This window comes from Bison bison, unplaced genomic scaffold, assembly GCF_000754665.1.
Source record: "Bison bison bison isolate TAMUID 2011002044 unplaced genomic scaffold, Bison_UMD1.0 scf7180017864482, whole genome shotgun sequence".
NCBI lineage: Eukaryota > Metazoa > Chordata > Mammalia > Artiodactyla > Bovidae > Bison > Bison bison.
This window is the reverse complement of record NW_011495042.1, coordinates 679,401-692,232: the sequence shown is the minus strand read 5'-3', so window position 1 is coordinate 692,232 and position 12,832 is coordinate 679,401. Positions and strand designations below refer to the sequence as shown.

General features: G+C 49.4%; 1 protein-coding gene across 1 annotated transcript in view; it reads left to right on the top strand.

The window, feature by feature from the left end:
* The window catches only part of PTPN23 (protein tyrosine phosphatase, non-receptor type 23), a 23,149-nt gene that overhangs the window by 2,003 nt on the left and 8,314 nt on the right, over positions 1-12,832 (top strand). The window contains 2 exon segments of the mRNA XM_010862499.1: positions 6,676-6,750; positions 12,612-12,739. Coding sequence (XP_010860801.1) covers positions 6,676-6,750; positions 12,612-12,739 — 203 coding nt within the window.

Here is a 12,832-nt window from a genome sequence, read left to right as displayed (position 1 = left end):
CACCAGCCCCGGGTAGCCCCCGCTGTCTGATCGGAACCTGCTTTCCGATTCCTTCCCCGGCCATCCGCGATCCCCGCCGAGGCACCTCACTTCCTCGGTGTGACGCTTTGGACCTAGTTCTGCTCCTCCCCTCATCCACGCCAGCACCGCCCTGGGGGATCGGTGGGTGGCCTTTAACCGTCTGGTGGAAAGGCTGTGCCTGGCCCTCGTGCTGTCCGTCTACGACCGGACTGGGACGGACGCCGAGGATGGCTCAGGATGTGTTTTAAGGCCCCGGCCAGCCTGATCTCTGCGATTGGAGTCGCTCTAACACTTGGTGCAATTCTGTCTGGTCTCAGAAGAAGACCCGTAATCTGGAGCCCCTTTGGACCGAAAGATACAACTCTGTCGTTTAGGGGAGCGTAACTGCTTTCGCGACTGCACAGAGGGGATAAATAGTATTGTAGCTGCCAGAGCAACGCTAGCAGTCCTTTGTTGACTCTTCAGTTGGATGGAAGAGACAGGCAGTTTTGGCGTTGAGGGAGGCAAGGGACCGCTGTTGGGAGGTCAGGTGTGTCGACTGGGCATCAGGTACCCTGTGAGACATCTGCCTTGGGAAGGACCGTCTGGTACCATGGAAAGACAGAGCAGAAGTGAAAAGGAACAACCAGGAGGCCGCTGCAGGTTGACTTCCTTGTGGTTTTAATGTAGCTGCTGCCAGAATCTTGACAGTGCCCCACTGAGTAAGGTGGTGGGGAAAAAGAAAGAAAGAAAATGGGTTGGGGAAGAAGTTTTCCAAGAAGGTCTCCCTTTCTCTGTTCACACTGCCACTGCCTTCCTTCAGACACTAACAGTTTGTATTCCTTTGAGTCCATCATTTAATCTCTTTGAGCATCTTTTTCCTCATTTGTAAAAGCAGAAAGTTAGATTAAAAAAAAAAAAACAACTTTGGCCGAGCTTCCCAGCTTATGGGATCTTAGTTCCCTGACCAGGGATCAAACCCCAGGCTCCAATGGAGACTTCCCAGAAATTAGGTTAATTGATCTAAAGTTCCAAAATTTTACTTCTTCGCCAAAGTTTGGTCTCCTTTCCATCTACTGTTTTAATTCCAAGATGTATATCAAATTCAGAACAGACGCTAAACACTCCCATCACCCACAGAGGGTAAAAAGAATACATAGAGGAAGGAGACCTTGTTAGTATTAGAGAAAGTGAGACAAAATCTTGACCCTGGGTCAAGAATTAGGAAGTTTGGCTCAGAGTTCTAGAACTGCCGTTGTTGCTGATCTCTCTCTCCCATTTTTCTAACCTGCAAAAGAATGGCAGGATCTGGTGATCTCATCTACCCCTGGTGGCTCAGCTGGTGAAGAATCTGCCTGCAGTACGGGGGACCTGGGTTCCATCCCTGGGTTGGGAAGATCCCCTGGAGAGGGGAAAGGCTACCCACTCCAGTATTCTGGACTGGAGAATTCCAGGGACTGTATAATTCATGGGGTCACACAGAGTCGGACATGACTGAGCGACTTTCACTTTCATCTGCCTACAGAATTCTGGGCCATTGGTTGCTTGGTAAAAGGGCAGAGTAAAGTCACAGAAATAGTATAGACACTGGAATCAGGCAGACTTTGGTTTAAGTCCCACCTTTTCGACTTACTAGCTGAGTGACTTCAGCTGTTACAGATGATTACCTCACTAATCTGGGCCTCATTTTTCTCACCTGTAACAGGACTAATCCTACACCTTATAAGCTTATGGGCATCAAGAGTTAACGCAGGGGCTTTGCTGCTGGTCCAGTGGTTAAGAATCTGCCTGCCAATGCAGGGGACATGGGTCTGATCTGCGGTGCAGGAAGATTCCACATGCTTTGGGACAGCTAAGCCCATGTGCCACAGCTACTGAGCCTGCGCTCTAGGGCCCACGTGGCGCAACTCCTGAAGCCCTGGGCCCAGAGCCTGTCCTCTGCATCAAGAGACGCCGCCGCAAGGAGAAGCCTACGCGTTGCAGCAGAGTAGCCTCCGCTCGGAGCAACTGCAAAAAGCCGGAGCACAGCAGCAAAGACCTAGGGCAGCCAAAAATAAAATAAATAAAGAGAGAAAAACAAGATATACTTAAAAAAAAATGAGATAATGCATTTGAGTCCCTAGTACAGGCCTTGGCGTATTGTAAACATTACTTTCAGCTTAGCATCCTCTTTCTCTGTTTAGGAAATAGCTCAAGTCCTATGACAGTCTGTGAGTTAGACATAGCAGGTAATTGTCCTTGTTCAGCCGGTAAGTCTTGTTCAGCTCTTTGTGACCCCATGGACTGCAGCACGCCAGGCTTCCCCATCCTTCACTATCTCCCAGAGCTTGCTCAAACTCATGTCCACTGAGTTGGTGATGCCATCCAACCTTCTCACTGTTGCCCCTTCTCCTCCTGCCCTCAGTCTTTCCCAGCATCAGGGTCTTTTCCAGTGTCAACTCTTCACATCGAGTGGCCAAAGTATTGGAGCTTCAGCATCAGTCCCTCCAATGAATATTTGGGATTGACTGGTTTGATCTCCTTGCTGTCCAGGGAACTCACAAGAGTCTTCACCACAATTCAAAAGCAGCTACTATGAACACCATATTACAGGTGAAAAGCCAAGCCCTGGCCTCATAGCAACCTAAGGGCACAGCCAGGACTTGCTGTGTTTTGGTGTTTCTCTTTGGAAAAAGTCTTTCCAGCCTGTGTATTTTTAACTTATAACTTCTTTCCCTGCTTTTTCCTCCCAGTGGCTCTGAACCCTGGACATGCTTTCAACATGAAACTGTTCACAGGTCTCATTGTTCGCTCAGGAAAAAAGAACCCCAGCTTCTCTAAAGCCTGGCTTGGCTTGGGGGCCCCTGGCCCTCAGCCCCAGCTGGCTGTCGTTTGTGTGGGTGCGCTGGGGTCCTGGCGGTGCCTTCTTGTATCTTACTCCGAATCCGTGTTGCTGAGGTCCAGGCTCTGCCTGCTGCAGGGCCTGCCTTCTCAGGCTCTATGGCGACCCTCACGTCCTGACCAGACCTTGTTTCTCGCCCTGCAGAAGTCTGTGCTGTAGGGACACTGTCCGAGAGATGGTCTCTGTCCTTTACTCTTGAACCTTCATCCGCCTCTTATCTCTGTGTAGTAGGGGGAGTGAGTGATCAAGCCATAGAGGATTTCGTCAGAGTTTAAAAAATCACCTCTCGGCTCCATTGACTCACCTTGTGGCCGGAGATTCGTTTTCACTTCCCATTTTTTTGGTGTTTTATGAGAACTGTATTTAAAAAATAGAAATGGATCGGTCTGATGTGTGGTCAAGAATATGGGCTCTGGAGCCCAAACGCCGGGCTTCGCATCGGTGCTCTGTCGGTGGTTAATGCTGTGACCTTGGCGAGTGTCTCACCTTCCTTGCCTCAGTGTCCTCAGCTGTCAAATGGTGGCGACAATGCTGTCTACCTCTTTGGGTTGTTATTAGGGCTGAGTGACTTCCTAGGCACTGGGCGAGTGTCTGGCCCGTGGGTGGGAGCTCTGTGTTTGCTGCAGATCTTGGAGGAGGAATAAGACAGGTAGACAGCCTCCTTCAGGGACAGTTTGCTGCGGTCAGAGGCATCATCTCTCACCCCTTCCCCACTGCGTGACCGCAGGGACAGGTGTTCCCAGCGATGGCAGCTGAAGCCCTGTTTCTGGGACTCTCGGATGTCACTCAGATCCCTTCGGCCTTTATCCCACAGGGCCTCTGGGCTCCACTTTTACTGTCGCCTTGGGGTGACAAACAGAAGCCTCCTGTGAGAAGGGAGTTAATCAGAGAAAGAACATGTTCCCATTTAGATAGTCAAGTTTTACCCTGTAGCTCAGGTCACATTTTATGTCTGTGAATTGGGGGACGGGCGGGGTGAGGGATTGGCTAGATCACAGCGAGGATTATAAACCAAGAGCCCATAAACGGGCTTCAGCATGTCTGTAAACCCCCTGAACATGTTGGCAAATTCTTGTGTTTATGCATAGATGAATATTTGTAGGGAGATTGTTTCGTGGCTTTTATCATGTTCTCAAAGGATCCAACAAGAGGCTGAGAAATGATGATGTAAAGAAAGTATTTTTTTAGGTATCATTTAGCTCAGCAACTCTTTTTTTTTTTTTTTTTTTTTTGGCCACATTGCTTGGCGTGTGAGATCTCAGCTCCCTGATCAGGGCTTGAACCCAGGCCACAGCAGTGAGAGTGCCAAGTCCTAACCGCTGGACCACCCAGGAGTTCCCTCAGCAGCTCTTAAGACATTTGTTTTCCAGATTTCAGACATACAGAAAAGTCGAAGGAATAATGCAGTGCTCACCCAAACTCTATCTACTTAATTTTGATAGTTGGGCTTCCCTGGTGGCTCAGTGGTAGAGAATCCGCCTGCCAACGCAGGAGAAGCGAGTTTGATCCCTGGAGAAGTGGCAACCCACTGCAGTATTCTTGGCTGAAAAATCCCATGGACAGAGGAGCCTGATGGGCTACAGTCCATGGGGTCATGCAGAAAAGAGCTGGACATGACTTAGCGAGTAGACAAGAGCAGTGGTAATAGCTCACTTGCACCGTATGTGTGTTCTGTCTGTAAACACACACACACGTACATCCCATGGACCTTTGCAAGTAAGCTGTGCCCATCTCAGCAGGTCCTAAGAGGATTTTCTCCTGTATAACTATACTGTTATCATCACACCTTAGAAAATCCACAAACATTTTCTACTATGTTTTATATTTAAATTTCACCTGTTATCCCCAGACATCCTTTATAACTGTTTTTTTTTTCTAAACTCAGATCCAATCATGGTTTTCATAGGGTCATTGTTCTTTTTTTTTTAATCTCTTTTAATCTACAATAGTGTCCTGCCCTCTAGCCCCCTAAATGATACTTGTTTTTCAAAGAGACTGAGATAAGTGTTGGGTAAATTGTTACATCGTCTCAATTTTTCTGAGTGTCTTCTTTGGTATTACTCAGTCTGTTCATCCATCCTGTGCATTTCCTGTAAAGGCAGCCATTTGCTGAGGATCGAACACATTGAATCAGGCCCCTGCCATTCCCGATAGACTCGTTATTTGGGGTGGGGGTGGTCGCTGATGTGACGCTGCTGGGAGGCACACTTTCTCAATGTGGGGAGAGCAGCCGCTGGTGCTATGGGAAGTGGTATTTTAGCTGAGCCTTAGCAGAGAAGGTGGTGGGGGCAACGTGTGGACAAGCATTGAGAGCTGAGAGCGGTCATTGCAGAGTACTGTTGGCTGGGTGTCCCTGGGAGCTGAAGGCTGTTGGGAGCTGACTGTGAAGATGAGATTTGGCCCCGGAGGTTTGGGGAAGCACTGTTGTGCACATTCTTCTCGGATTACTTCCCCCCACCCTTTATATTACAGCTCTTTCCCCATAATCTCACTGTCCTGAGAAAAGCAAGCTGGGCTTTATTTTTTCCCCCCCCAGGAGTGTGTATGTTTCAGAAGGATATAAAGTCAGGAATAACACTGGAGTCATGTTAGAAAGACAAATCTGACCACTGGATGAGGGGTGGATTGAAGGGGTGGGGAGTCCGGGCCAGAGGTGGACGGGGATAGTGAACTGGCAGGAGGTAAAACCAGTGGAAGAGGGTCGGGCTCAGAGATCTGGAGCTGAAGGAAGCTCAGGACTCGCTTCCCTCTGCCTGCCCCTCCTCTCGCTTCCCTGCCAGGCAGCTAACGAGGTGACACGGCCTCCCAGGCTCCCATGGGCTCACCGCGTGGCCACGTGTACAGTCCCTGGAACGGGCCCGGGAGACGGGTGGGCCGCCGCTGGACAGCGCAGGCCACCCCCTCCCTTCTCCGCCTCACAGACCTTGGCTGGGGCCTTAAGGAGCCTTGGGAGTTGGGGGTCCGTGCCCTTAGTGCATGTGGAGTGATGGATCTGGGCCCCCAGACTGCAGACCCAGACGCCAGGTCCCCCAGCACGAGTGGTGGAGCTGCCACGATGTGTTGGTCTTGGTGGTCCAGGCCCCGCCTCCAGGCTGGCGAGTGTGCCCACCGTCTTGAGAGTCAGCCCTGCCGTGGGCGGGGGTGCCAGCCCCGCCTCTGATGTGCGGAGTGACCTCCCCATCTCCCTTCCCCCGGATCATTCCCATCACACCGCCACAGGCCTTTCCTCGCCGAGGAGGACGCTTATTTCTGTGGTGACCCTTCCCCAGGTGGGCGGGCTGGCAGGGAAAGCTTTGCACACCCACTCTTCTGTGACTCTCTTTCTGACATTTGCTGGCGGGTTGGGATTACGATGGTGATCCCGGGCCCCAGCAGGGTCCCAGACACAAGGGAGGCTTGAAGTTGTGGCCAGTTTACAAATGCTCAGTAGGATCCCACTTCAGCCGACTGAGTTCCCCGGCTTCCTGAGCTGGCCCAGTTCTGGGTTTGGTAGGGAGGACGGCAGCATGGTGAGGGCCAGCCAGGGGATTCCAGCCACGTTGTGCAGGCGTATTTTCCATTTTGCTCAAAAAAGGAGGGTGCCCCAGAAAGTGTCTTAGCGCTGCCTTGCTACGGAGGCCGAGTTCCCAGTGGGGCAGGAGATGAGATGGTGGTAGAGGGTCTGGACTCCATCCTGAGCCATGGCTGGTGCTTGCGGGGGATTCCGAGGGCAGAAGCGGGAGCAGGAAGGATGCTCTGTGCCTGGTTCACAGCCTTCCCTCTCTCCCTCTCTCTCTCTCTCTCTCTCTCTCTAGTTTGTCCTGAAGAATTATGGAGAGAATCCAGAAGCCTACAATGAGGAACTGAAGAAACTGGAGTTGCTCAGACAGGTAGGAAGACAGTGTTTTTACACAGGTGTGAACAAAATTGGTTTGATTGGGAGATAAAACTGTTCTTATTTAAATTCAATCATTTTTCCTCTGTAAAAGCAAAATGATGGAAAATATATAAACTGTTGTCATTGCTCAGTCGTATCCAAGTCTTTGGGCCCTCATGGATTGCATTGCGGCAGGCTTCCGTGTCTTTCACTGTCTGCTGAAGGATGCTCAAACTCACGTCCATTGAGTCGATAATGCCGTTCAGCCGTCTCCTGCTCTCTGAGTCCTTGTCTTTCTGCCCTCAGTCTTTCCCAGCATCAGAGCATTTGCAGTGAGTCGGCTGTTTGTATCAGGTGGCCAGATTTTTAGATTCAATGTCAGCAGCAGTATTTCCAGTGAGTATTCAGGGTTGATTTCCAATAGGATTCACTAGTTTGATCTCCTGGATTGATGTTTATTTTGACTAGCTGAATGGGACTGACTTAACTGAATAAATAAATGTACCTTTTTCCCGACCCACAATTTGCCTTTGTAAGTTATGATTGCAGAGTGCACAGTAGGTTGCGCTACGGCGTAGCACAGGTATTTTCCAGTGGTCTGTTTTCCTTAGTTGAGTGTGTGTAGCTATGTCTTACCCTTTGAATATATCCCTCATTTCCTCTAGGTCTATCTCTGGTAAAATAAGCTCGTTTTCTATGAGTGACAATCGGCGCCCTTTGCCACAAAGCTCCTGCGTATCAGTTTCCGGCGTCGCCTCTTGCGGTCGTCTGGACGGCCCCTTCTCCGTCTTGGTCGCTTTGTGGCGTTCTGTCTTGGTCTGTGTGGCCAGTGGCGCCGTCTCACTCTGGGCCGGGCCGATCCTCTTACACTGTAAAGCTCTGCCGCATGCTTCTTTCCTGCAGCCCCTATGCTTGGAAACTTTGCTTCTGCTCATGTCTCAGTTATTCTGTTGCTTCAGGAAAGGACACCATCCGTGGGTCTGTTTGATCAATGGTTGTCCCCTTGATATCCAGCCTCATGTGGCCGTGCCGGATCATGGAAACGGATGTCAAGTTCCGCCCTTGGGGACCCTCCTTCTGGGTCTTCATAGTGCCTGCTGCCAGTTTCCGTTTCTTCCCACATCTTTGGGGCCTTCTGTTTCCTCCCTGCTCTGTCCCAGTTTTACTGTCAGCGGTCTTTTTGTTGATGTCCATTCTGAGCGGGCGAGGAGGTACCCCGTTGCAGTTTTCATGTGAATTTTCCTGCTGATTAGCGATGCAGAGGCAGTGTTCCTAGGCTGTCGTTTAAGAGAGTCCCAGTCCAGTTTGTACCTGGTGAACGGGAGCTCTGGAAAGTGGGCCCCTTTTTGAATTCTGTTTTGATTACCCACCCCAGGACATTTCTGGAGGGCACATGTCATTGAGAGCCCGGCAAGCCTTGAAAATGAATCCTGAGTGTGTTCCAAAGCACCGGGTTTCAAGCTGCTGTTATAGGAAATGGCCACAAGATGGCAGCACTTTTCCTGCCCAACTGGTGACTCTGGCAACGGGAACCTTGGAGAAAGTCCTGCTCCTGGGCTGTCAAATAGAGGGGGATGTCCCAAAAAAAAACACTGAAGGGCTGGGGTCCCTTGCTTCTTTCTCCTCACCTTTAACCCTCCAGACACCTCCCAGCCCCTGGAATCAAGGTGCTTAGGTGGTGGTGTTCATGGGTGGCCCAATTTCATTTTTGGGGGGAAGGGGTGTTGGGGCTGATATTACACTGTAAAGCTGTACTAATTTGTTTTTCCAGGCTCTTGTGCTTGGAAATTTTGCTTTCTCCTATGTCCCATTATTCGTACTATTGCTTCAGGAAAGGACACCATCCATGGGTGTGTTTGATCAATGGTTGTCCCCTTGATATCCAGCCTCATGTGGGCCTGCCAGATCATGGAAACGGATGTCAAGTTCCGCCCTTGGGGACCCTCCTTCCGGGTTTTCATAGCGCCTGCTGCCAGTTTCCGTTTCTCTCCACATCTTTGGGGCCTTCCATTTTCTCCCTGCTCTCTCCCGGTTTTAGTCAGTAGACTTTTTGTTGATATACATTCTGAGCCGGATGTGAATTTCCCTGCTGATTAGCCATGCAGAGGCAGTTTTCATTTAAAAGAGCCCGAGTCCAATTTGTACCCCATGAGCAGGAGCTCTGGAAAGTGGGCCTCTTTTTGAATTCTGTTTCGATCACCCACCCCAGGACATTTCTGGAGGGCACGTGTCATTGACAATCCCAGCACACACGCACACACAGGTCTTCAAGCTGCTATTCCAGGGAACAGCCACAAGACAGCAGCACCTTTCTTGCCCGACTGGTTCCTCTGGCAGAAAGCCTTAAGGAGTCCTGCTCCTGGGCTGTCAAATAGAGGGGGATGTCCCAGAAAAACCCTGAACGGCTGTGGTCCCTTTCCCCTCACCTTTCACCCTCAAGACACATCCCACCCCGTGGAATCAAGGTGCCTTTAGGTGCTGTCGTTCCCGGGTGGGCCGAGTCTCAGGCTGGAGGCGGAACGTCCAGCACAAGGAGGCAGCCTGCAGGTCCTCTTTCAGCTCAGAGGTTCCACCATCCTTTGGGAGTGCCTGCTTGGTTTAAGTGCTTGAGGGCCCAGCTGGATCTGCAGTTGGTGGTCCCGTCCAGAGGGTTCAGGCCCTCCAGGGGCAGATCGCAGGCTCACTGGCTGACTTGTCCTCCCCAGCTCTCCCAGCCAGCCATGCGGTCGCGCCTTGATTCCAGAGCTGCCCAGACCCAGGCACGCGACAGCCAGACCTTGTCACTGAGGCCTGAAGGCCTTGTAGTAGACTCTTTCTGTTATTTAGTTCTTTATTTGGTATTTCATTTGGAGCTGATCAATGCGTAGAATATTTTAAACATATTTTTTATTGGTTAAGTGTACCTAAATGAGGTAGCCGGATATATGCAACTGTCTTTTACTTTCCACTCGTTCACTGCCTTTGTACGTTGTGACTCCGCAGTGTAGAATAGGTTGCCCGTTGCTGTAGCATGCGTCTTTTTTCAGATAATGTATTTTCCCTACTTGAGGGTTGTACCTGTGTCTACCCTTTGAATTTCCCGCTCTCTTCCTATCCCCGTGCCTATGCGTTTCGTCACGTAGGTCCTGTCACTGGTTTTGAGACATCACGTCTTGTGGTTACCCTGTGATGGGTCCCTTTCTGTTTCTTCGTTCACTTGGTAATGTTGTGTGTGGGTCTCTGTATGGTGATAGCAGTGGCCCAAATTAATTTTTTTTTTTTGTGGGTGGGCAGGAGCTGATATTATTACATTGTAAAGCTGTGCTGCATGTTTATCCAGTATTTTTATACTCTGTTGTTTTGTTCATTTTAAATTTCATTTCAAACTTATCAGTGCATAGAGAATATTTTTAATGTTTATTTTTCCTGAGCTCTGATTGATTGATGTAGTGCGATAACATGCATGTTTTTCTTCCCCTGGATTATTTTTTTCGCATGCTGTTATTACACATTCTGGAGTAGGTTCCCCCGTGCTGATCTGGAGTTACTGGGCTGTCCAGAGTGGACCAGGTTCTCCATCTGCAGGGGCTGCTGTTTTTGGCATGTACTTCCCAGTGCCTCACACCCAGTGCACTCCCACCCGGGAACCCTGACCTGCCCAGGTTGGGCGATGTGGGACCCAGTGTAGGCTACCGAGGCCTCAGGGGAACAGAGCAGGCAGTTGGTTCAGGTTTTTTTGTTTTAATGCAATTTTATTCTCTGAGTCATTTACAATTGTGCATGTGCTTGAGATAAGGGAACATGATCCACATATGCATGTATCAGTTCTTTTCCCATTCTATTTTCATATACATCATCACAGAGTGGTGAGCAGATTTCCATGTACTATTCAGTTGGACCTTTCTGTTCATCTTATAGATGAGCATATTTAATGTTATATGTATACATAATATATACTTTATAGATAGTATAAAGCATACATAGATTATGTATGTATAATTATGTATATCTTATTCAAAATGTTTGTATCTCCATCTTCTCCAGCTTTCCTTTTATGACTCTAAATTTGTTTAGTAAGTCAATAGTAGGTGTTTGGCAAGTTCGTTTGTATCCAGTTCTTTATCTGTGATATTACAGAATGTTTTTCTTTCCATATTTGACTGACTGTGTGTTATCATCTCCAGATCCATCCAGGTTGCTGCCAGTGACACTCTGCATTCTTTTTTATGGCTGCTTGTCCGCTGTGTGGCTGTAGGTTTTGGACGCTTGCATCCTTGCCTGTTGTAAACAGTGTCCCAGTGAGCTTTGGGGTTCCCATGTCTTTTGAAGGATGGTGTTCGCTGCATCATTCCTAGGAGTGGATTGCCGCACGGGTTGGTCGCTTGTTTCTGTTCATGAACCCGCATCTGTAGTATGGTGGCTCTTAGAAGTTTACATTCCCAGAGCAGTGTAGGATGGTTCCCTTTTCTCCATGGCTTCTCCAGCATTTAACTGTTTGTAGACTTTGTGCTGAGTACTGAAAGATGATACCTCATCGGCATTTTGATTTGCACTTAAGAATTAGGAGTGGTGAAGGTATTTTTATGTGCATTTTTACTTTCTAAGGATGAGTAAGATTTACTTTGGAAATTGGCTTTTGAAAGCCATTGCTAACGAATTCTTACCTACCGCTATTTCTAGAGCATACGTGTCTTTTTTAGTCTCACAGGCCTTGTATTATGCGTTCTTAAGCACAGGTTTTCCAGTTGTTGTTACCAGAAACGGCCATAAGATGGCAGCATTTCTTCAGACCCAGCTTTAGTCACTGGAGCAATCAGAGTCTCAGGAGAGAGTTGGGTTCCTGGGTTGTAATTAGAGTGCAAAGTGCACAGAGAAATATGCAAGGGCTTGCGTCTCACCCTTCCACTACTTCCTCACTACTTCCTCACACTTCACCCACCAGTCAACGTAACCCCAGAAAGGTGCTTTGTTGGGGGTGCTGCCAAAGGTCTGTGGATGGACTTTAAGGGAGGAGGCTGGAAGTGGGCTGCAGACTGTAGACTTGCAGTAGCTGTGGGAGGGCCGGCCTGGATCTGGAGTTTGGGGTCCTGTGGAGAGGGGACCAGGCAGTACAGATCCAAGGATGGCTCGGACTGGCTGCCCCAGACTCCCCAGCTCCCTCAGCCCTGGGACAGTCCAGCCCTGGGACCCAAACCTGCTCAGGCTGTGAGGATGGCAGCAGCCCAGGTCACCGAGGCCCGAGGGGAATACTGCAGGCCTTTCTTCTTCTATTTCTTTGTTTAAAAAGTTTATATATGTATAGTGGATTGATTAGCAGTGTTGCTTTAGGTTATAGCAACCTGATTCTTTATATTTTATACCATTCTAACATTTGAGGAGAGAGTTTACTTACCAATAAAATCAAAGATGTCCCTGTATGTATGTACAGAGTAGGATGCACTACTGAAACCTACCCAGGGATCATCTCTTCAGATGGAACTGTGTAGATTTCTCTTTGTATAACTAGTTGGCTCTGTTTCTGTGAATTATGTTGCTTATCTTTTAGATGCGTCTTTCTCCCCAGCAGTAAGCGTGTTATGGACATGTTGACATGTCAGTAGAGAGCCTTGGCCTCAGTTGTCATGGCTATTGTAGCTCATATTTTTAGATACAGAAATATGGGTCAAACATTAAGTACATTAAAAATTTTAAGGCATGTTTTATGGAAAAGTGGAGCCGGTTTGGTGGAAGCGTCTGGCGGGATGGTTGTGCAGTGACTGCAGGTAGCTGTTGCCTTCCTTTGGTTTCTTACGCTGCACAGTCCGCTAGCCCCGACGTGTCCGTCTGGGCCTTTGTGGGCACACAGGCGCGTCTTCCGCTCCAAATGATGGCCGGCCTCCTCTCACCCTCCCGCAGAATGCCGTCCGTGTCCCACGTGACTTCGAGGGCTGCAGTGTCCTCCGCAAGTACCTGGGCCAGCTCCACTACCTGCAGAGTCGGGTCCCCATGGGCTCGGGTCAGGAGGCCGCCGTTTCTGTCACCTGGTGAGTGCGGGCGGGCAAAGCCAGGGGAGCCTGGAGGGTGCCCCTCTCCCCCTCCCCGTTTCCTTGCTGTAGAGGATGGGGAGCTGCTTGGGG